Raw genomic sequence first — 24,402 nt, 5'->3', positions numbered from 1 at the left:
GATAAAGAGTTGCAGAAGGTAGGGAATGTGCTAAATACCACTTTACACTTTAAAACAGCTTATGAGAAATTCGTTCCAATAAAAAAAAATTTAAATACATATATACGCAGGGCTTCCAGGAAGAAATGAACTTCACCCGGCGAAGGCCAACAGTACAAAGCCTGTCCCACAGCAGCAGCACAGACAAGGCACCGACCTCACCACAGAGCCCTGCGGAAAGCGGTCTAGAAGGCTCTCAGGCGGACCACAGTCTCAGGAATAGCCAATTAACTATCAAGCAACACTATATTGAACTCACTTCAGTATGAAAAAATAACAAGATAGTCATCAGAATCTTCTAGAAATCTACAGGCAATAGAGCACACACACCGGAGTAACAGAAGCCATTTTTTTAAAAAAATGTTTTTTGGATATTGAGTAAGCCTCAAACATTACATTAAAGCTAGGAGTTTAACTACGACGGGTGCATCTGCCAGTGGCGTAGTGTCTCACAGAAAATGTGAAAATCACTCTAAGCTTCCTTCAGGGGCGACAAGGCTCCACACTAACATTCACTTCAGTCCCAACCCGCCGGAAAGCCGCTTCTATAAACCGATGAAGGCGGGGACTCTGCGCGCAATCCCGCCGCACGGTGCGAGCCGCGCCACTGGGCCTCCTAGGAATTGTAGTTTTCTGTCCCCACCTGTCTCTTATTCGGGAGAGTATGAAGAGACATAGAAAACTACAACTCCCAGAGTGCTCCGGGAGGCGGACTAGCGGCCGCAGAGGTGACGACTGTGGCGGAGAAGGCCCGAGGGGCTCTGCGTTCTGGAGCGGCGTTGCTGAGGCTGGTGGCTTTTGGTGTCTGGCCTGAGGAGAACAGCGAACGTGTTCAGCATTTCCTGCGGAGATCCCAGCAACGATGAGCGCTGCCAGGGAGTCTCACCCGCATGGGGTGAAGCGTTCAGCTTCCCCAGACGACGATGTAAATAACAATGGCGGAATGGATGAGGGTTGAGGCCTACTAAAGGTTGGGGTAGGCCGAGCTTGGTGGATGGAGGTGGAGGAAGCGCCGGAGGAGTCCTGAGCGGGGAGGAACAAGAAGGCTAACTGGGAAATATCGCTCTTTCTTAATTAAGCTCTGGAGAATTTGAGAGCAGGAATCCTGCGTAGGACTGGGATGGAGAAAGGAAATATGAGAGGGTCGAGAAATGAAAGAGTTTAATAAGGGTTATGGCACTTGGTTTGGGGATACTGATGAAGCAGGGTTCTTAGGCTTTTCTGCTTAGGATAGAGACGGCAAGACCCTTCCTCTTTAAGGTTTAAAATGCTTCTATGGCAATAGCGAAACGTTCGTGCAAATTTGAACAAAATTTCCTGCCTGGATTATTTTTGCAGTGTACTGTATTCTTGGGGGTGATCTTTGACTTTACTCATAAGAGTAAACGGAAAACAGTACCGAACTGAAAAACGGTCCAGGGTTGTAATTTGGTTCTGGCATAATGTGAGGTCCAAGACAGATGTAGAAGCCCATTTTGATTTTAAGTACATCTTGTTCGCCTCCCCCCCCAAACCTTGTGAGTTTAAATTAACAAACCATCCCTTATGTAACCAATTAAATATTGACTGCTGTGCCAGGTGTTGGGAATTCACAACTATGGTATTTATGTTTTGTGGTATATGTGTCCTAGCTCTAGTGCAGTGTCATGGGAACTGTAGGTAACCTATAAACGTGAAAGTAGGTCCTTCATATGATGAATAGATGCCTTGGGAACGTTGGTTGGAAATTATATTGGGAAGGGAGCATGGAGAGGAACGTCTGACTAACTTACGTATTTAAAACGTTAATTTTTAAATTTTCTGTAGCGCAGATATCTCTGAACCATAAAGGGCTCATGGAATACTATTATGTACATAATGAAATAGTGCTAGGACCTACACTGTCTTTGGGTGGAAGGTGGAGGGAGACTAGAATAGTAAGAATGTTTAAAGGAATTTTAACTCTGCAGAAAGATTAGTATCAATAAAGATTTGGGGGATGAATGTTTATCTCGTAATGTTTATTCGTGCTTTCTGTTCTCCCTGCGTCTAGCATTTAGATCTCTGGATTTTTAAATATTTCAAAAATCATATCTTTATAGTAGCCTTTGAAATTGTAGATGTCAACCAACAGTAACGTGCCAACCATTTTTAATGAACATCCACTTCATTGAAAAGATAATTGAAGGGGTTTTTTGCTCATATACTTCACACTTACTTTGGGTAGCCAAACATTTTGTGATATTAAAGTAAATATTGAGGCACAGCATACAACTGGAGGGAAGTGCTGACAGTGAAGGACTAACTAGTGGGCTGGGGGTTTAGCTCAGTGGCACTGTGCCTGCCTGGCAAAAAAAAAAAAAAAAAAGAAGTAAATAGTATCATATGAGGATAGGCATTGAAGAAAATTTATTATAGTTCTATAGTAAAGAATATTGAGGATGAATATACCTTAATAATTTCATTGTTTTGATTGGAATAGAGAAATTATAGAGAGTGGGGAGGTTCATTGGAATAGTATATAACTTCTAATAATCTATCAGACACCCTTATGCTTTTCAGAATGAAACACTTTGGCAAGGTATTTGCTCTTTAAGACAATTATTTAAAATAATAAGACTAGAAGTTGTAGAAGTAGGATTACTTATATAAAAATACTATGAAGATGTTTACTTTTGTAGAGGAATGCTAGGCATTGAACTCATGGCATTGGTCATGCTAAACGTGCATTCTACCGCCAAGCTACAGCCCCAACCTATTTTTGCTCTTTTAATAGAAATAAAGAATCTGGAAAGTTCTTTTTTAGAAATTTGTAATGGTAGTCTGTATGTATTCTCAGGATCCTATCTGATTTGGTCATGTACATTATGATGTAGAAAAGAGTAGAGGATTTATGAGAAGAGAAATGAGGCAAGTCATCTACATATCTGCCTTCGTGTTATCGACTGCTGTAATGGGATCTTGAGAGAATGTAAATTAAAAGTTATTTATAAGATGTAAAACAGTCATGTATCTGTGTATCTCAGCACAAATGTCCCTTGTGCTTAGAACCAGAAGTGATTTGGATTTCAGATTTCATTTTTTAATTTGGAATATTTGCATTTAATGAGATCTCTTAGAACTCAAATTTAAATGGGAAGTTCATTTGTTTCATACACAATTTAAAAAAAACATAGCCTAAAGATAATTTTATACATTATTTTTAGTTTGCTTTGTTTTAATCTAATGCAGGAGGTCATATGTGGAATTTTCCACTTTGTTAGCGTTTTGGTACTCAAAGTTGTAGATTTCGCAGCTGCTCAGGGATATTCAACCTGCATACAGTTCTTTGGAGTTACTATTTTGTTTGTTTTTGGCTGTGGCAGGGTCTCCCTTTGTAGCTCAGGCTAGCCCTATACTCACTCTGTAGCCCATACTGACCTCATACTCTCAGCAATCCTCCTGCCTCAGCCTCCCAAGTTATGGGATCACAAGCTTGCACCACCATGCCCCACTAGAGTTAGGATAGTATTTTTAAGACAGTCTTTTAAAGAACTCTTGTCTTTGTAGATAAGGAATTTAAACTAAGTAAATGTCAAGCAATTCTAGGCTCACAGAGCAAGTGATTTAGTGCAATTTAGAAATTGAGTCACTATCACTAGCACTTTTTAAAAAAATTTCAAGCAGAACTGGTTAAAAACTGAATGACCTATTAAAAGGCATGAATGGCCATGTGGGAAGAAGTAGAGATTTGTAACTTAGGTTGCCAAAATTATGAAAACATAATCCCTTCCACCAAAAGAATTTAGGAGGACCACAGTGGGTCCAGTGTAGTACAAGTGCTTTAATTCTTATGCCCAGGAAAAGAAGTTCTTAGTCTTTTATGAATAATTTTATGTAGTGAAAAATGACATCAGGAATTTTAATCTGAATTTAACAATAGCAAACTGAAATTTCTATTTACATTTTTCTGATTTTCATGGTACATATGACTTCTCAATATACCTAATTGTTCATCATCTGTCATGGATGAACCTAGAATATAAAATTTAAGATTTCATATCTAGTTCTAATAGATTTTAGCTTTATTGTTACTTCTAATTTTTGGATTTGCATGCAAAATACACCTGATTGTTTATTTGTTTGTTTTGGTACTGGGGATTGAACTCACAACCTTGTGCTTTCGAGGCAGGCAATAGAACCACTAAGCTAAATCCTTGGCCCTGTTTGTTTGTTTTTTGAGACAAGGTCTTACTATGTATTCTAGGATAGAAACTCACTGTAGCCCAGGCTGGTCTCAAACTCAAGAGAGTAATCCTTTTGTCTCATCCTCCTGAGTACTGGGATTACAGGAGTGACACCATACTTGGCTAATAACTTGCATTTTTTAAAACCTGTGGTTATTTACAATTTCGTGTTAAAAGGTATATGTCATCTTTGCTCCATAATTGCAGAATGTTTTCATTTTTAGATTATAAACTCAGAATGACCAGTCCAGTGCATGTTTTCATTTCTGAATCTTCTTCCTTTCAGTCACCTTTATATACATACTGCCTTCTTCAGTGTTTGTCCACTTACAAACCAAATCAAGTAAATTTTGCTTGCACATTCATAAAAGATGAAGTAAAAGTTACACGTGCTTTAAGAAAAGTGAGGTGATTCTAAATTCTATTGCAAAATATTGCAAGATGAAGTCCTTGCTATTGACTGATTCTCCCCATGAGAGAACCATATTTCTTGTCTCTTTTTGGGGTCTCACATTGGTTCTTGGGTGAGAGAAAAGTCATCTAGTGTTGCATCATCCAAAGACTCCTGGTCTGAGATTTTTGCACATGGTTAATTTCACCCTGATTTTTAGCCTGTGATACTGTTGTCATTTTGCATTCATCTATTTTTGTTTTTGGTTTTGTTTTTTGGTACCGGGAATTGAACTTGAGTCCTTGCACTTGTGAGGCAGGTGGCAGCACCACCGAGCTAAATCCCCAGCCCATTCGTTTGGTTTTTGGGGGTTGGTAGTGGTGGTTGGGAAGTTTTTTGTTTTTTGGTTTGTCTAATAGTTGCAAAATGCCTTTGTCAGTTTTCTTTGCCATTATGAGTGGAAAATGAAAAATTGTAAATTCTCTTCTGTGATCATTGGATTCTAAAAGCAGAAAACAAGGTTTCTTCTTGCAAGATGATGTAATAACTGGGATACAATATAATGAGAAAAGTCTTCCAGCATTCTAGTTTCTTATTGTTTTAGTTGTTTTTAGCTTGTTTGGGAATAATTGATGAGTTGTAGTGAACTCATTTGTACATTTGTTTCAAGATAGAGGGAAAAATAGTCAACTGTGATTCTGTAGTATTTGTTAGATGTCTGAAAGTGTCTGGTGGACCTATTGATTACAAGATAAAATGAGTCTTAATCTAAATTCTTTTAGAAAATAAATTTTCTCTTTGTTCCTTGGAGACTTTTAAGAAAGAATTCATGGCATTTCAGTTCTAATAAACAGAATTGCTGAAAAGAAACTGAAAAATTACAGTTGGGTTCAGTAGATCCTAATGGTTGCTGTTCCTTAGGGTATCACTAAAGCCAGAATTTTTAAAATTTAAACTAGCAATTGAAACCTTGATTCAGAGTTCTAGGTGATATAGGCCCCTTCAAAAGGCTCTAGCAGTGTGTATTAAAGTATAGTCCCCACAGCATATGCATCATTCAGGGATTTGTTAGAAACTCAAATCCTGATACTGAAATTCTGGGGACACAGACCAACCTACTATCTGATTCTGAAGCATGCAAATTGTTGAGACCCAGAGTTCTGGTGGAAAAGAAGTATTCTATCCTGAGGTAATAGAAAAGGAATATATTTTAATTCAAATATGAAGAATATACTTAGATTAGGCAAGAGTGAGGAATCCTGTTAATAGTTGAAACTGACAAGAAAAACTTGGAATTTTAAGTAGACTAAATTTTTCAGTACTTTTTTGTGCAAAAAAACATTGACTAATTTCTCTTCCAGCTTGGATCTAGCAACTGGGAGGCAGCAGACTTGGGCAGTGAAGAGAGAAAACAAAAGTTTCTCAGACTTATGGGTGCAGGAAAGGTAAGCATCATATGGTATGCAGCTCATTTTTTTCTGTGAAAATAATGCTTTTTTGTTTACATTGTCATACGGACTAAATACATTTGGATCACATTTTCCTGTTGGCATGATTTCTTTGTGAAGTAAATCCAGCTTGACCTAGTGCTTAAAATTTATACTATTTCTGAACTACTTCTAGAATTCTCCGTGCCTCTAGTGTTAAGGTTGGAGATAGTTTAGAGAAAAGAGATATGGAAGTTTATGATTTGCTGTCTGTTAGCCTAGTGATTTTGATAGAAGCTATTTCTGGGCAATTACTTTGTAGGAGCTGATACCAAAAATTTGTTGTATTTCGTAGTTTTCTCCAGCCCTTGAATTAGAAGCCAAGAACTAAGACCTAATTTTAAGACTGTTTAGTATATTTTGAAACAGCTCTTAATTTGATGTAAAGTATAAAAATACAAGTGCCATCCGGGCATTGTGGTGCACGCCTGTAATCCCAGCACTTGGGAGGCTGAGGCAGGAGGATCTCTGAGTTTGAGACCACCCTGGGCTATATAGTGAGTTCCAGGTCAGTCTCAACTATATAGTGAGACTCTGTCTCAAAAAACCAAAAATAAAAAATAAAAAGATAAAAATAAAAATACAAGTGCCAGAAAGCTACTAATTGTTGAAAAAAACTTTCTTTTTCCTTGCAGCTTATTTTTACTTAAAAATACAGTGATCTCTGGATATTCATTTTTTGTAAGCAAGTAAACTTATTTTCATAACATTTTCACAGTACTTTCCCTACAAAGTAATTTGAAAGAAATAGAATTTTAAGACATTTTAAAAATTTATTCTTTTGGGGTTGTTTTGTTTTGTTTTGTTTTGTTTTTTGCTCAGAGGCCCTGATCAAACCCAAGGTCTTCAAGCTGAACTACATCCCAAGCCCTCTTTATTTTTTGGAGATAGAATCTTATTAAGTTGCTGAGGTGCCCAGGCTGGGCTCAGACTTGAAACCCTTCTGCCTCAGCCTGAAAAGCTTTATTTCTGAAAAGCTACCTTAAAATGAAATTCCACTGTTTGTTTTTATTATATGTGGGAATGCACTCATGCATTTAACCAACAATTACTGATTATCTACCATATGCCAGGTCCTGGGGATCACAGATCAACAAAACGCATTTGGAGCCATGTTATAATGGAGGAAATTTGATGACAATAAAGAATTATCATTGCTATAAGAGAACCGTGCACATAATGCTGTGGAATCACAGGGAAGGACAGCTAACTCTGGCTTAGCAGTTCAAAATAGCTTCCCAGAGATAAAATTGATTTTAATCTGAAATTGATTTCAGTTTCAAAGAATGAAAAGTTAGACTACAGCAGTGGGGCTGCAGGTAGAGGTCATGGGAAATACAAAAATTTACATAAGGAGAACAATTTGTAAAATACCTCATTAGTTCATATTTCCCAATAATTTATTTGTCATAGACAGATTGAGGTTTTTCTTGATTCATACAAAAAGATTGGCTAAGATACACGAAATAAGTAACAATTAAGGGCATATTCAACTAGTAGAAAGAAAACTTTTCAAGTAATTAGAACATTCTACTATAAAATTTAGCTACCAGTAAATAGGCTATAATGTACATTAAATTCTTTGCTGTAGGTGTTGGGGTGTAACTCAGTGGTAGAGTACAAGATTGGCATGTGTTAATGACACGTAAAATAATATGATTGAAGTTTTTAAGTAGTATATTGGCCGTTTTACAATAGGAAGATTTGCTAGTATGTAGTCACAGATAATTGGTTAAGATTGCTTTGCAAAGAAAGTCTTGTTTAATCTTTCAGTCTGTTTTAATAAATTCTTTACTGTATGAGACTAAATATGAACCATTAGGAGTGGACTGGACTGCCAAACACAGTGGTATATACCTATAATCCCAGCATCTCAGGAGGCTGAGGCAGGAAGATCATAAGTTTGAGGCCAGCATAAGCAATTTAATGAGATCTTGCCTCCCTAGCATGTACAAGGCCCTGAATTCAATACCCAGTACCACACATAAGGGTGGACTACACTAATAAAATGAGAACAGTGTATCAGAGTGTGTGTGTGTGTGTGTGTGTGTGTGTGTGTGTGTGTGTGTGTGTGTGTAAATATACATGATCGGTTGGTGACTTTGAATTAAATTATTTTGATGTTTTATAGTATTAGATCGTTTTAAACTTTGTTCTAGCAAGTTGTGATTAGTTTATTGTAGTCTGATAGTAAAGAGCCAGGTAGTTGGTTGCAACATATTATAAATAATTTTTTTTAAGCTGGCCTTAGCACACACTCATAATCCCAGAATTTGGGAGGCTGAGGCAGGAGGATCACAAATTTGAGGTCAGCCTGGGCTATAGTAATGCATTCAAAGCCAGCCAGCAATACAGAGTAAGACTTTGTCTCACAGCAACCAAAAAAGTAGTAATGATTTTTTTATATATTTTAAAAGATTTATCACTTTGTACATTATAAATCTAAGTATTTCATTTTATCTACCTAAATCATCTGTTTCTGTCTGTAAAAGTCCTAGTGCATCTGGAAATGCAACTGGATTTTTAGGAAACAAAATGCTTAGTTTTACTTAATTTTCTAGTTATCTACCCACCTCATTTAAAATTCTGATCTGACCTCTACCCCTACTTTATACCTTATACCCTTACTTTGCTCTGTGTGGCCATTTTTTGGATTTGTTTTTGTTTTGGCTATTGAACTCTGGACCTTGTGCTTGCAAGGCAGATGGCAGAACAACCCCCAGCCCTGCTCTGTGGTCTTAATGGCACTTGTTACTTCTACCTTTTTTTTTTTTTTTGGTGCCAGGGCTCGAACTTGGGACCTTGTGCTTGAGAGGCAGACGGCAGAACCACTGAGCTAAATCCCCGGCCCTACCACTCTTTAATTTATATATTCATTGTGTCTGTTTGTTTCCCTTCCCTTTCACTGCCCTCCCTAGGATCTAAGGTCTATAAAAGCGAGGATCTTATTTATTCCTTTTCCTTCATTATATCCTCAAAGGCTGGGCTAGTTTCTATTAATAAATAAATGTAATAAATAATAATTTTTTTGAGACAGGGTCTCACTATATAATTCAGGCTGGCTTCAGGTTCACTATGTAGCCCAGGCTGGCCTGAAACTCACAGAGATTCTCCTGCTCAGCCTCCCAAGTGCTGGGATTGCAGGTGTGTGCCACCACGCCCAGCTATAGTCTCAAATTCTAATACATTTTCTATCTTATAGAAAGAACACACTGGTCGTCTTGTTATAGGAGATCACAAATCAACATCACATTTCCGAACAGGTAAGAAAGTAAAGTATAATTAAAATGGAGGTTCCAAATTTGATATATGAAATACTTAAAACATATTTTGCAATATTCCTCTATATAGAGATGTATTAGTCATTAACATTGCAAATTTCTTATGTAAAAACATGTTATATGTGTCATACGGATAAAAATGTCACATGTCATGTAGTGTATCAAATTTTGTTACTTTATTAAAAAGGATAGGAGAGTATATACTTAATCATAGGTTCCCAATCCCCAGGCTACAAACTTAATAACACTACTAGTCCATGGCCTGGTAGCAACAAGGCAACACAGCAGGAAGTGAGTAGCACGCGACTGAACAAAGACTGATCCACGGCAGCTCCCCGTCCTCCACTTCCTGTCACATCAGCAATGGCATTAAATTCTCATAGCACCGTGAAGCTTACTGTTAACTGCACATGTAAGGAATCTAAGTAGCATGTTCCTTGTGAGAATCTAATGCCTGATAATCTTGAGTGGTAGTGCTAGATTTGGAGAGCAGCTGCAAATACAGATTAACATTAGCAGAGAGGTTCAATGCACAGAAACCATAATAAATCAGTTGCTTGAAGACTGATCTCAGAACCTCATGAATGAGGGCCAGGCATTTAGATCAGTTGTGCCGGCACCTGTCTCACAAGTGCAAGGTCCGGAGTTCGATCCCTGATAACAAAAAAAAAAACCTTATGAATGAGTGGCAAACTACATCTGGTGGTAGGCTTTTAAGTCAGAATCTGACACATACTTCAGTCTGCATGTAGCCCACCCATTATTTCAACAGTTTTTTCAGTCTTTCCGTCTTTATCACACTGCACACTTTCCTCAGTCACAGTTTTATAAGTACAAAAGCTAACCCTAGCCAAACTGAGTAAAAAACAAATGCCACTGGAAAGGGGCAAAAGACTATGAGACAGCAGAAGATTCTAAGACTGTCATCAAAAAGAAAGCTGCATTTAAACAGCAGTCTCCAACCTTTTTTTTTGGCACAAGTGAAAAGCTCATGGAAGACAACTTTTCCTTAGACTGGGGGAGGAGGGGATGATTCAAGCATATTACATTAATTGTGTACTATATTTCTATTGTATTGCATTGAAATATATAGTTAAATAATTAGACAACTCACCACAATGCAGAGTCTGTGGGAACCTTGAATTTGTTTAGACTAGATGGTACCATTAGAAGGTGATGTGAGACAGGACACCCAAAGTCTATCATTATGTCCAGTCTACCACAAAAATAGGATTTTGGAAATGGACGCAGGCTTTTCAGCACTTCCTGGCAATCTCAGGACATTTCCACCTGGGCTTTCGTCCAGAATGTGCAAAGATTTGATGTGGTCTCAGATGTACTTTTTAACGTGGCTCTCATGTACGATCTAAAGAATGATAATGCTGCTCCAACACAAAGTCAGTTCACCTGGTGTATTGACAAACGGCTCAGGATCCATTCTCCCAGTTGTGTGGGGTAGGAGAGTTCTGTGGTTGGAGGCACAGCAGTCGTCAAACTCATGAAAGCTGAGACACGTGATCATGCACCAGCTGAAAGATAGCTGTGGCTCAGTCTCTTTCAAAAATCTCTGCTAGGGCCAGGGATTTAGTTTAGTGGTTTTGTCGCCTGACTTGCAAGCATAAGGACCCAAGTTCGATCCCCAGTACCAAAAAAAAAAAAGAAAAGAAAAAGAAAAAAAAGAAATAAATTCTCTGCTAATGTTTGAGAAATGTCCAAAATCCCAGTGCTTATTCATTGCCCCCATAGTTCCAGTGTGGCTTTAAATAGAGCCACTTTGTCTGCCCACTTGAACATAGTCGTTGTCTCCTGACGTGGCAGACTGAGTTTGTTGAGCAGGGAGGACATGTCACACGAGTGACCAAGTTCTGAAATCCTTTCATGTCTTAGAGATGCACTACCAGTGGTGTCTGTTTTTCTAAGAGAAGCCTCTGGAGTGGCTCTCAAAACTCAGAAAATCGGTCTGGTATCTACAACTTTAGGAATCCACCTTTCTCTTTATAAGACAAAATGTGTGTGCTCTGTGTGAACAGGACATGTACCTCAATGTAGTTGATAATTTTAATCACACCCTGCAGGCGTTAAGTTCGGGTAACATTTTTCAGCTGGCCACCATTCCTCTGTGGATGACACAGTGGGAAGACTCAAATTCAGAAGTGACCTCTTTGAACCCAGTAGTGAAACCAAGAAAGCTGTCCCGCTGTGACGGCCCCTCCATCTTTGCATATTCTGACACAAAACGACCAATTCAATTTTCTGACCTGTAATCAGAGACTTGAATACTCTGCAGCTGTGATGTTGGTTAGCAGTGAAAGTGCATGTAACATAACCTCCTGCATACCCTCCTGAAAGTGCTATTGCACACAAACAAGCGTTGTTGCCTTGTTGTCAGCATCAGTAAACTCATCAACCTGGACTGCACAGCACGGGGACTCGGTGACTCATTAATCCTCTCTAACAGTGTGCCTCAGGATCCTCTGCTGTGTTCTCAATTCATCTCATGATGGTGCTGTTCGAAAGAGGAACGTGTGTCACCCTGTGGACTACAGCTTCTGTGGTTGCCTCGGCAGCACATTCACTAAAATCAAACTACAGTTTCTCCCAGCAGTTCGTGACAAATGACCTTATCAGCAAGCAGGATAGACTCTTCCAATAGCAGAGAAGCTGCTTAGATTTAGCAATGCGATTAGCCGCTGAGAATGATGCTCTCAGTGAGGACACATTTGATGAAGTGGAGGACTTTGACAGTTGCTTCTGTTCATTGTGTTCGCATTTTTTCTTGTGCAAGACTCGAAAGGCTTGTCTTTTAATGCAGGGTGCTTGGTCTCCATGTGGTGAAGCTGTTCTGTTGAAGGTTTCATGCGTTGGATAGCTGGTCATCACATACTATACAAAGTGCACTTGGAGAATGTGAATCACCTGTTGCAATGAATCCATAATTTAAGTAGGACTCTTGGTATTTTCTTTTAATTGCAGCCTCTTTTGTTGATACTCCTAAAGTCTTCTGCTGTCTCATCATTAGGTCTTTTCCCCTTCTCCAAGAAAATACAGTTTCTTTCTACAAATGGCTAGGGTTAGCTTGTGTCCTTACCAAAATTATTACTGAGAAAAGTGCAGTGCAGGAAGAGGGACTCAAATGGTAAATAAAATGTGTAGGCCACATGCAAACTAAAATAAGCGTCAGATCCTGACGTAAAGCCTGCCACCAGATGCAGCTGTGCAGTTGAAGTGCATTGGCTTTCTTGCCTCCATAAAGTCTACCACCAGATGTAGCTTCCTTTTCACTTGCAACTCACTGTTTTGAGAGGAGTTTGCAAGCAGTGCATTTATTTTGCTCACTGTGCATCAGTCCTGTCTGCTCATGTTAATGTGTATTTGCAGCCACTCTCCAACACTAGCACAACCACCTCAGATATTCAGGCATGACATTCTCACAAGGAGTTAGCAACTTAGATCCCTCCCATGGTCTGTGTTCCTATGAGAATCTAATGCCATTTCTGATCTGATGGGAGATGGAATGCGGGTGGTAATGCAAATTATGGGAATCTGTTATAAGACAGTTGAATCCTCTCTCAACTGGCCATTACTACCTGCTAGGTGGCCTAGTTTATCAGGCCATGGACAGTTAGTAGTCATCTGTGGTCCAGGGGTTGGGAACTCATGAGTTAAAAGAAAATACCAAGAGTCCTACTTAAATTATGGATTCATTGCAACAGGTGATTCACATTCTCCAAGTGCACTTTGTATAGTATGTGATGACCAGCTATCCAACGCATGAAACCTTCAACAGAACAGCTTCACCACATGGAGACCAAGCACCCTGCATTAAAAGACAAGCCTTTCGAGTCTTGCACAAGAAAAAATGCGAACACAATGAACAGAAGCAACTGTCAAAGTCCTCCACTTCATCAAATGTGTCCTCACTGAGAGCATCATTCTCAGCGGCTAATCGCATTGCTAAATCTAAGCAGCTTCTCTGCTATTGGAAGAGTCTATCCTGCTTGCTGATAAGGTCATTTGTCACGAACTGCTGGGAGAAACTGTAGTTTGATTTTAGTGAATGTGCTGCCGAGGCAACCACAGAAGCTGTAGTCCACAGGGTGACACACGTTCCTCTTTCGAACAGCACCATCATGAGATGAATTGAGAACACAGCAGAGGATCCTGAGGCACACTGTTAGAGAGGATTAATGAGTCACCGAGTCCCCGTGCTGTGCAGTCCAGGTTGATGAGTTTACTGATGCTGACAACAAGGCAACAACGCTTGTTTGTGTGCAATAGCACTTTCAGGAGGGTATGCAGGAGGTTATGTTACATGCACTTTCACTGCTAACCAACATCACAGCTGCAGAGTATTCAAGTCTCTGATTACAGGTCAGAAAATTGAATTGGTCGTTTTGTGTCAGAATATGCAAAGATGGAGGGGCCGTCACAGCGGGACAGCTTTCTTGGTTTCACTACTGGGTTCAAAGAGGTCACTTCTGAATTTGAGTCTTCCCACTGTGTCATCCACAGAGGAATGGTGGCCAGCTGAAAAATGTTACCCGAACTTAACGCCTGCAGGGTGTGATTAAAATTATCAACTACATTGAGGTACATGTCCTGTTCACACAGAGCACACACATTTTGTCTTATAAAGAGAAAGGTGGATTCCTAAAGTTGTAGATACCAGACCGATTTTCTGAGTTTTGAGAGCCACTCCAGAGGCTTCTCTTAGAAAAACAGACACCACTGGTAGTGCATCTCTAAGACATGAAAGGATTTCAGAACTTGGTCACTCGTGTGACATGTCCTCCCTGCTCAACAAACTCAGTCTGCCACGTCAGGAGACAACGACTATGTTCAAGTGGGCAGACAAAGTGGCTCTATTTAAAGCCACACTGGAACTATGGGGGCAATGAATAAGCACTGGGATTTTGGACATTTCTCAAACATTAGCAGAGAATTTATTTCTTTTTTTTCTTTTTCTTTTCTTTTTTTTTTTTGGTACTGGGGATCGAACTTGGGTCCTTATGCTTGCAAGTCAGGCGACAAAACCACTAAACTAAATCCCTGGCCCTAGCAGAGATTTTTGAAAGAGACTGAGCCACAGCTATCTTTCAGCTGGTGCATGATCACGTGTCTCAGCTTTCATGAGTTTGACGACTGCTGTGCCTCCAACCACAGAACTCTCCTACCCCACACAACTGGGAGAATGGATCCTGAGCCATTTGTCAATACACCAGGTGAACTGACTTTGTGTTGGAGCAGCATTATCATTCTTTAGATCGTACATGAGAGCCATGTTAAAAAGTACATCTGAGACCACATGAAATCTTTGCACATTCTGGATGAAAGCCCAGGTGGAAATGTCCTGAGATTGCCAGGAAGTGCTGAAAAGCCTGCTTCCATTTCCAAAATCTTATTTTTGTGAAGCAGGGTTTTCTGCAGTGATAGCAACTAAAACCAGATTTTTGTGGTAGACTGGACATAATGACAGACTTTGGGTGTCTTGTCTCACATCACCCTCTAATGGTACCATCTAGTTAAATTCAAGGTTCCCACTGACTCTGCATTGTCGTGAATTGTCTAATTATTTCATTATATATTACAGTGTAATAATAATAGAAACACCGTGAACAGTAAATGTAATGTGCTTGAACCACCACCACCACCCCATGCCCTGAGTCAATGGACAGAATATCTTACGTGAAACTGGTCTCTGCTGCCAACAAGATTAGAGATGCTGCTATATATAAATATGATATTCTCACCAAAAAGTAGCCCTTCTCAGTCTTTATTATTACTGATGCAGAAAGCCAGGCGTGGTGGCGCACGCCTGTAATCCCAGCACTGGGGAGGCTGAGGCAGGAGGATCGCTATGAGTTCAAGACCAGCCTGGGCTACATAGTGAGTTCAGGTCAGTCTCAACTACATAGTGAGACCCTGTCTCAAAAAAAATAAATAAATATATTTTAATTAGAGTATGGTTTTATGTTGCCAGATATATCTATAGACTTTTTAAAAATTTTAGACATTTCTCTTTTGTACTAATTAGTGTATGTTATAGTTGGCATATTATGCTTTTTTTAAGTTTATTTATGGTCTTTTTCTGAAAGCTTTGAAGAATATAACATAAACAGGCTTTAGAGTCTTTAGAAATAAGCATTTCCTGTTTTTTAATTTATTTGGAAACTATTTCAATAAAATCTGAACATGAATTTTAATTTTGTCAGTCTGTTGTTTAACCTGTTTTTAAAATGGCATTTTAAAAATGGGAACTATAACATTTAAAAATGGCATTAATCTTGCACATCATTAATAATAGCACAATGTCCTAGTTTAAATTTAACCCAAATGTTTAACTTCATGCTGATCTAGTATTTTATAAATTAATAGATCTTTCATTTTTTTAGTGTTAGAGATTTGTTTCAAATTGATTTACATTACTACATAAGGCAAAAAGTGAGTCTTGCATAATGGAAAAAGGTTTTAACCACTTCATTTACCCTTAAAATTAAGAGCTTTATGAATATAGTTTACCATTTGTGATTAACACTTGAAATTTCTCATACGTATGCTTATACATTATGCACTGGAAACTCCAGTAATAATGGTAAAATTCTAGTTCCAGAGTAGTGCGTCCATGGATAGTTGTTTCGTATTCTGTTTCATAACTTACATACAGCAGAATATATTTATATTAAATATATATATACATGTTACATGATGTAACAATCGTTTTGAATTGATATTGCTTCAGTTAGCTAATAATAAGCTAAGGCAGGCCTAAAGGAGAGCCAATACGAGGTCACTTTCCCTTAGCCATTCACTAAATAGATTGCCTACCTTTTCACTTTTTGTTTGAGACAAGGTCTGGCTATGTAGTTCAAGCTGGTCTTGAACTTACTGTGTAGTGCAGGACAGCCTCCAACTTAGGCTGACCGATCCTCCTGCCTTGGCTTCTTCAGTACTAAAATTATAGGTGTGCACCACCATTTTCAGCCCTTTTCACTATTTCTGTTTAGAAACAGATGCTTTTGTTCATCGGAAGGGTTTTGGGTGTTTTGTTTTATTTTTAGATGACTTGGGTATAGTCATAGCTGGGCATGGTGGTAAATGCCTGTAATCCCAGCATTAGGGAGGCTGAAGCAGGAGGATCACTGAGAGTTCAAGACTGGCCTGCAACTACATATTGAGTTCAAGGCCATCCTGAACTACCTAGTAAGTCCTCACAAACAAAACAAAAAAAAGTACAGATCAGTCATTAAACAGCTGTAACAAAAGTCATTTTTTTAAATAACTAAGCATAAATGTATCTCTTAATTATTTAGTTTATTAGGTAACCACTTGTGGTATGAAAGCTATCTGCAGAATTCATTATAAAATTAAATGCATTTAGAGAATTCAGCTCTGAATATAATAGCATCTTTATAATGGGTTTTTTGTGTAATCAAATGTTTTTATTAATTTGACTGAAACATAACCAAAGTAAAATGGACATGCAGGGGAAGAAGACAAGAAAATTAATGAAGAACTGGAGTCTCAGTATCAGCAAAGTATGGACAGTAAATTATCAGGAAGATATCGACGACATTGTGGACTTGGCTTCAGTGAGGTAGTGGTTAACTTGTTTTCACTGATTGGGAGGATAACCAGTTTCAGTTTGACATCGTTTCTTTTGTACTACCTAGCAACCAAGAATCCTAATGTAGAAGACTGTCTTTATAGAGATATTTAAAATATTCTTATCAACCAACTGGGTCTCTGTAGATAAGCGCAAAAGATGTTTTTAAGAACTTTAAACTGTGTTTTGTAATATCAGCCTAATGTAAATTCTGCTCAATCATTACAGTACATCTTTAATAGGCATGAATTACATGCTCACAAGTTAGATAAAATATATAACTTAAAATACTACTTGAGTTCTCAGTTATTTCCTAAGTGATCTCTTTTCATGTTATGAATTAATGTGTAACTACTGATTACTCCAAAGTAACATAATACACAAAATGTTTGAAACTTATTTCCATATAAAAATCATTTAATTTTTTACTTTACTAAAACATACTGTTTGGGGAAAGTAAATTATTTTCAAACTCCCAGGAGGGGAGACAGATGAGTGATCTTTGGATTCCTCACTTACATCCGTGGGGATCTCTGATCCTCAGTGCTGAGTTCTTCCCTTGTCAGCCTCTGGTTATGATGCAGTCTAAAAACTGCTAACCTCATAGTTAGGGTGCAGGCTTTTTTGAAAGACTTTGACAAAGTCAAACTGGGGAAAGGTCCCAGTTTGTGGGCTGGCTAAGACTGGTTTTAAGAAGCACCTGTTAATTGGTGTTTTAGGTAGAAGATCATGATGGAGAAGGTGATGTGGCTGCAGATGATGATGATGATGATGATGATTCACCTGATCCTGAAAGTCCAGATGATTCTGAAAGTGATTCAGAGTCAGAAAAAGAAGAATCTGCTGAAGAACTCCAAGCTACTGAGCACCCTGATGAAGTGGAAGATCCCAAAAACAAAAAAGATGCAAAAGGCAACTATAAAATGATGTTTGTTAAATCCAGTGGTTCATAACTCCCCAACACTTAGTCTTTGTATTAAAAGTAAGCCTTATTGTTATAATGCACAGTGGAGAACTGCTTATAGAGCACAGACCTTTGTATTATAATTTTTAAAAAGGCCCTTTTAAATAATTACAAAGTGTTTGATTTCAAATGCCATGGGTTACACTTTTATGGGCATGACTATAACCATTTTTGTAAAGAGCAAGAGTTGTATAAAATGAGAAATAAATACAGTACTCAACTTCCTTTCATATTAGCATCATCAGCCCTCTAGCCTCACCTTTTTACCCCTGCATGAATTTTGGTTAAAGAGCAAGAGTTGTATAAAATGAGAAATAAATACAGTACTCAACTTCCTTTCATATTAGCATCATCAGCCCTCTAGCCTCACCTTTTTACCCCTGCAGATGAATTTTGGGGGAATACTTTTGTTTGTGGTAGCTATTTCATTTTTTTCCTTTTATACTTTTCTCTTATAAAGTTTATGTGATACTGTGAGATGTTCATGAAAAATATTCCTTACTTACACTTTGTTAAAGTAGAACTACTTGCCATGAATATTTCTGCTGCCCGTACTATTGGCAAAAGATACTTAGTTACTCTTACTGATTCAACTCTTCTCTTTTGGACCAAAGTAATGAGAACAAGTATATTAATACCTGTTAGGTTGAAAATACAACTGTCATATATTTGGAATGTTATGATCCCAAACAGTCTTTATATAATTTGAATTACACTGTATGTTAGATATTTCTGATAAAATTTGGCCAGTTTTTACAGAAGAAATTATTTCTCTGATCATTTAGTCCTATCTACTTAGAAATATGTAAAACTGGATTTTTTTTTTTTTTTAAGGTAATATGTGACCAAAGTTCATTTTTTTCTCCTTAAGGTCTAAATAAAGAGAAAGCAGTTTCCCATATTTGGTTGTGATACCTTTATCCTCATTATTTAAAAATGAGGAATGGGCTCAGTGAATAAGAAACTGAAACAAATTCTTTTATCACAGTACTATTATTTTGATTAATACTAAAGAAGTATTACTTTCTAATTTATTGCTGCTTCTGTTGGGGTAAGATTAGAATTATCTGACTGTGATATAGTTGATTAACACAAATACATCCCAGGGATATTTGAATGCATGGTACCAAAATCTTAATATTTCTTAGTAACAAGTTCAAAGACATGAGTTAAACTTATTTGTGACCTAAACTATTATACAACTAGATAGTATGTGTTTGGGATGTTGGACTTTTTTTGTCTATATTGTTTTTTAATTTAGAATGTGTTGAGTGCAGCAGCTAGAACGGGTGAATTCTGGACTCTGGATTATGTCTTTATTATACCCCCAAGGTATTTTAATTCCTCACATTGGTTTGGGGGTTTTTGTTATTTTTTGGTACCAGGGATCGAACTTGGGTCCTTGCGCTTGCAGAGCAGGTGGTGGTGCCACTGAGCTAAATCCTGATGGTTTTATTTTTGAGAAAGGTCTCACTCTGTAGTTCAGGCTGGCCTTGAACTCACTGTGTAACCTTGAATTTACAGTGATTCTTCTGTCTCATCCTCCCAGAGTGTTGGAAAATGGCCACCACACCCAGCTTCACATTGTTTGAAATAAGTACTACCCTAAATGGTTAAAATACCGTGAAAGGTGGTAGACAGTGTAACATTTAACAAGTACTTCCTTTGAAGGAATATGGCCATAGACATATCATTTCTTTCTCTCTCTCTCTCTCTCTCTCTCTCTCTCTCTGCCTCTCTCTCCCCTTTTGTGTTTTGAGACAGGGTCTTGCTGTATAGTTCAGACTGGCCTTGAATTCATTATGTAGCCTAGGCTGTCCTTGAACTCCTGCCCTAGCCTCCAAGTACTGGTATTAAAGGCCTCCATGCCAGCTTAATTCAGTTTCAGTTCGTCAGTTGACTTTTCAAATAATCTAGCCTGCAGGATTACATATTACAGTTAATTTAGAAAATGAAAATGTGATGTCTCATAGTGGAAGGGGAGAGGCCACTATTGTTTCAAAACAAATATTTTCATCAGTGCATCACTTAAAAACAGGTTGTTTAAGCCTTGGATTAATTGATTGATTGGTACCGGGAATTGAACTCAGGACCTTGTGCTTGCCAGGCAGGTGCAGCGCCACTGAGCTACATCCCTGGCCTTTAAGCCTTGGTTTTAACATATAAACACCTTCTAAAATAACTACATTGGATGAACATTTATCTTAATCTCCAAATAGAGATTTTTCTTATTTTAATTCATGTGATATGGGAACTAACAAATTTCAGGATTAGAATTAAGTTTAGTTCTGTTGTTCCACGTGGCCTAGTGTCCAGGCACCACAATTAAACAACTGTTTTAGGCATGAGGCTGAAGCTGGGCATGGTGGTACACACCTATAATCCCAGCTAAGACAAGAAGAACGTACCCCCGGGCATCTTAGTGACTTAATGAGATCCTGTCTTAAAAAAAAAAAAGATGTTGGGGATGTAGCTCAGTTCAAAGGCCCCAGGTTCAACCCCTAGACATGCAGAAAAGAAAGACCAGTGTTAGGCAGTGTAGTGTAATGATACTGAACTAAAAATAATTGGAGGGGGAGGATAAGAAAATAGTGTTTGTATAGTCAAACACTATTACGTGAAAAGTTTAAAGGCAGCTTTTCTGTGTGTGTGTGTGTGTGTGTGTGTGTGTGTGTGTGTGTGTGTGTGTAGTGCAGTGCGGAGTATCAAATCCAAGGCCTCACACATGGTAATCAAGCACTCCACACACCCACAACCACTCAAGAATTTTAAAACCTCAGAGAAATGAAAGTACAGAAAAAATTTTAGAGGGATTAATCCATAGTTTTTTGTTGTTTCTTGGTACCAGGGATCAAACTCAGGTCCTTGTGCTTGTGAGGTAGGCAGTGGCACCACTGAGCTAAATCCCTGGGCCAAATGACCCATAGTATAAAGCAGAAAGTTATGTCGTAGTCTTTAAACTTGGAAATAAATTTCAGCTGATTAGCTCCAGTGGCTATTTCTTAATATACAAGGCTGACAGTTCCATTACTTCATCTCCATCACAACTACATCCAGTGTACTGTTGCATATCCAAAAAATAGCCTTGCCTCTGAAATCACTCACTAGTTTAGAAATTTCACTAATGAATATACAATGTCACAGTATAACTCTATTTCATTATACCTGTTCGTGTCAGGTGAAAGTTTTCACCTTCATAAGCCCTGTCTAGATAATTAATTGATCTATCAATTCTAGATCATTGCTGTCAGTCTCCCAAATAAGTGCAAAATGTCACACCTTCCTGCTAATTCCCAGTCCTGAATTTGCCAAACGCCTACAGATTACTTCTGGCAAAAGATGGGCAAATGTATGAATTGATACTAATTGACCTCAACAATGTCTTACCCTTTTTCCCCTTAGTCATCTCTCCTCCTATTTTTAAGTTTGTAAACCTTTATTCTGAAATGTATGACTGTCTTCCCCTCCTCTTTAAACTTCCCTTCTCTTAAATAAAGAGACCTTCAGGGCCAGGGAGTTAGCTCAGTGGTGCTGCCACCTGCCTCACAAGTGCAGGGTCCTGAGCCTGAGTTCAATCCCCAGCACCAAAAAATAAGAGACCTTCAGTTAGGAATTCGCCTTGCACTTTCACTTACCAAATCCACAATCACAGACAAGTGTACCACTGTGCACTGAGTCATCCCAGCTCTACCACCACAGTGACCTTGAGCGTAATTTGATCTCTAGACTCCTTTCCTCATCAGTAAAATCAGAACAGTAATAACCACCTTGTATCATGGGAATTAGATCAAATGGGTAAAATGGTGTAGTGCGCAGGTAGGTTATATGTGATTAATAAATGCTAGTAACTGTTTATCCCTTGTAAGCCTAGTGCTTTTGCTTATCTTCAGAGTCTTCAACCTCTTCTGTAATCTTCTGACCCTTTTCTGTTCTGTTGGTTCAGGTATTTTTCATCTTAAAATATATATATAGTAGCACATGCCTGTAATCCTGGCATTCTGGGAATCTGAGGCAGGAGGATTGCAAGTTGACCCCAGCTCAAGCAACTCAGTAATTAGTGAAATCTTTTCTCAAGAATAAAAAGTTTTAAAAAGCGCTGGTGGAGGTAGCTCAGTGGGAAGACCATGGGTTCAATCCTGAGTGCTGTCTTAAAAAAAAGCTTCAAATACCATGTGCTTCACCTGTAATCAATCTTCTCCATACCTTCTATATTCCAATTTTAATAATTTGTTTCTTTTTTCTTTTATTTTCAGTGGTCCTGGGGATTGAACCCAGTGAATTACATCTCTGGCCCCCTTTTTTAAATTCTGAAGGAGGATCTTTCCCATGTGACCTTTCAACCTTTAATCCTCCTGCCTCAGCTTTCACTGTAGCTAGGATTATACACAGGCTCACTACACCCAGCTAAAATAACTTGTTTCCATTACTGTGTACTTCTTACTTCATTCCCTCCCTTACTCCACTGTAAATGTGGCTTCTACCCACCTCTGATGTACCATGCTGAAAAGCTGTTTTCACCAAATCAAAGACTTGTTTTCCAAAAACTTACATATTTTTTAGTTCTTACTTGATGGGTTAGCAGTATTTGACATTGTTACTCAGTAATTTTCAGAATAGAATATACACATTCCTACAGTTCAGCCAAGAATTTTCAAAGCCTGTATGTCCGTGTGTGCTTACTCAGACTGATCTGCCTTAACACTGCTTCTCATTTCACAGCTTTTCTCCCACTGGAGGAAGGAAAGGCAAGACCTCACAGCCATCCCATAACCTCTTCTGCCACGGATGACACAGCACAGAAGTCCCAATAGTTACTGGCACTATCCTCTTGGACTTGCCAGTCTCCAGAACTGTAAGAAAAAAATTGTTTTTCAGTGCTGGGGATTGATCCCAGGACCTCACGTGCTGGGCTAAGCACTCTAACACTGAGCTGCACCCCCAGACAGACCTCTTTGTAAAATTAGTCTCTGTACTCTGTTGTGGCGATAGAAAACAGACTAACACCGGTGGGTGTCCCTCAAAACTGGTAGAGAACTGAATTGTCAGCTGATAGATTAAAAATAATAATAAATTTGATGAAAGATAACTGATTTTTGGCCTAAGTTCTAAGAATTGAGGGGCTTGATTGAAGTTTGTAAAACCTGTTATTGACCGTTTTTCATGTGAGCAAGGTTTCTCAGGGCTATGAAACACAAATGGAATTCTCTCCTTTAGAAATTCCAATTATGAAGCCAGGCGTGGTGTCGCACGCCTGTAATCCCAGCACTCGGGAGGCTGAGGCAGGAGGATCGCTGTGAGTTCGAGACCAGCCTGGGCTAAATAGTGAGTTGCAGGTCAGTCTCAACGACATAGTGAGACCCTGTCTCAAAACAAACAACAACAAAAAAAGCCAATTATGTGCATGTTGCATCTCCTTTCTTCATGTCATCTTTTTTTTTTTTGTCAGTCCTATTATCTGTTTTCCCTGTGATTCAAGCACTGTATTCTGTCATTCGAATTTTATTTTCATTTACATGATTTTTAAATGTTTATTTTGCATTTTGGTCTTCATTTTTTTTTCTTTCTTAAATTATTTTATTGGTACATTTTAGGTATACAATACATTTACATTCACCATTGGGGTGATTATTTTATTTTTAAATGTTATCCCTTAGTTTTGCCAGCTCACATTTCATTCTTGTTTGCATCATATGTTGTATTTCTGATGTGTGCTCATATTTTATAATCTTTCATTAAGATTAAAATCCTGGGCTGGGGATTTAGCTCAGTGGTTCCGCCACCTGCCTCACAAATGCAAAGTGTCCTGAGTTCGATCCCCAGTACCAAAAAAAAAAGAGATTAAAATCCTGAAGTTTTTTGTAAATTTTCAAATATTTTGAGGCAGCATTCCTAATGAATGTTCTTCATCTGCCATTTATTTTTTTCTGTATTGTATCATTACACAGAGCTCATGCTAATTTTTTTTTTTTTATTGCTTGGTCAACTACAAATATTGGTAAAGACCTGCTGCATACCATGCGCTCCTCCAGGCGCTGGGAGGACAGCAGTGCACACAATCAGGCCCTCTTTGGTGAAGCTCTCATTCTGGTCGAGGAGAGATACACACCAGTTGTACATTCAGGTCGTAATATTAAAACAGTAAAGGGGATGACAGCATAGAATAAGCCAAGGGCTGCACACGGTTGTGAGTTGAGTTCAAAAGCAGGAACAAGATCACAACAGAATCATAAGATGAACTTTGTTTTGTTTTGTTCTTGGTACCGGGCGGAGATCGAACTCGGGACCTTATGCTTGCAAAGCAGGCGGCTTTGCAAAGATGAACTTTGAATTTTATCCTGGGAAGAATGAAAAGATCTTGGGGGAAAAATGTGTGTAAGAGCAACAATTATGGGTGATTATGCTGATGAATTGTTTAAAAAATTGGATGCTGGC

At 38.4% G+C, this 24,402-nt stretch overlaps 1 protein-coding gene across 3 annotated transcripts; it reads left to right on the top strand.

Annotated features, from left to right (window-relative positions):
- Positions 1-748: 748 nt before the first annotated feature.
- Positions 749-23,056, top strand: CUNH11orf58 (chromosome unknown C11orf58 homolog). 3 transcript variants are annotated; one of them, XM_010615176.3, is made up of 6 exons: positions 749-964; positions 5,997-6,080; positions 9,325-9,385; positions 16,888-16,997; positions 17,726-17,918; positions 22,690-23,056. In XM_010615176.3, exons 1-6 carry the CDS (start codon positions 902-904, stop codon positions 22,779-22,781), a joined length of 603 nt encoding a protein of 200 aa, XP_010613478.1. In that variant the 5' UTR covers positions 749-901; the 3' UTR covers positions 22,782-23,056. The 3 variants fall into 3 exon arrangements, with proteins under 3 accessions (XP_010613478.1, XP_010613480.1, XP_010613479.1); XM_010615178.3 differs by having other exon boundaries at positions 17,726-17,988; positions 22,690-22,765; XM_010615177.3 differs by lacking the exon at positions 22,690-23,056 and having other exon boundaries at positions 17,726-18,237.
- Positions 23,057-24,402: the final 1,346 nt, after the last annotated feature.

This window comes from Fukomys damarensis, unplaced genomic scaffold, assembly GCF_012274545.1.
Source record: "Fukomys damarensis isolate Sample0158 unplaced genomic scaffold, DMR_v1.0_HiC HiC_scaffold_16, whole genome shotgun sequence".
NCBI lineage: Eukaryota > Metazoa > Chordata > Mammalia > Rodentia > Bathyergidae > Fukomys > Fukomys damarensis.
This window is presented reverse-complemented; position numbering and strand designations above follow the sequence as displayed.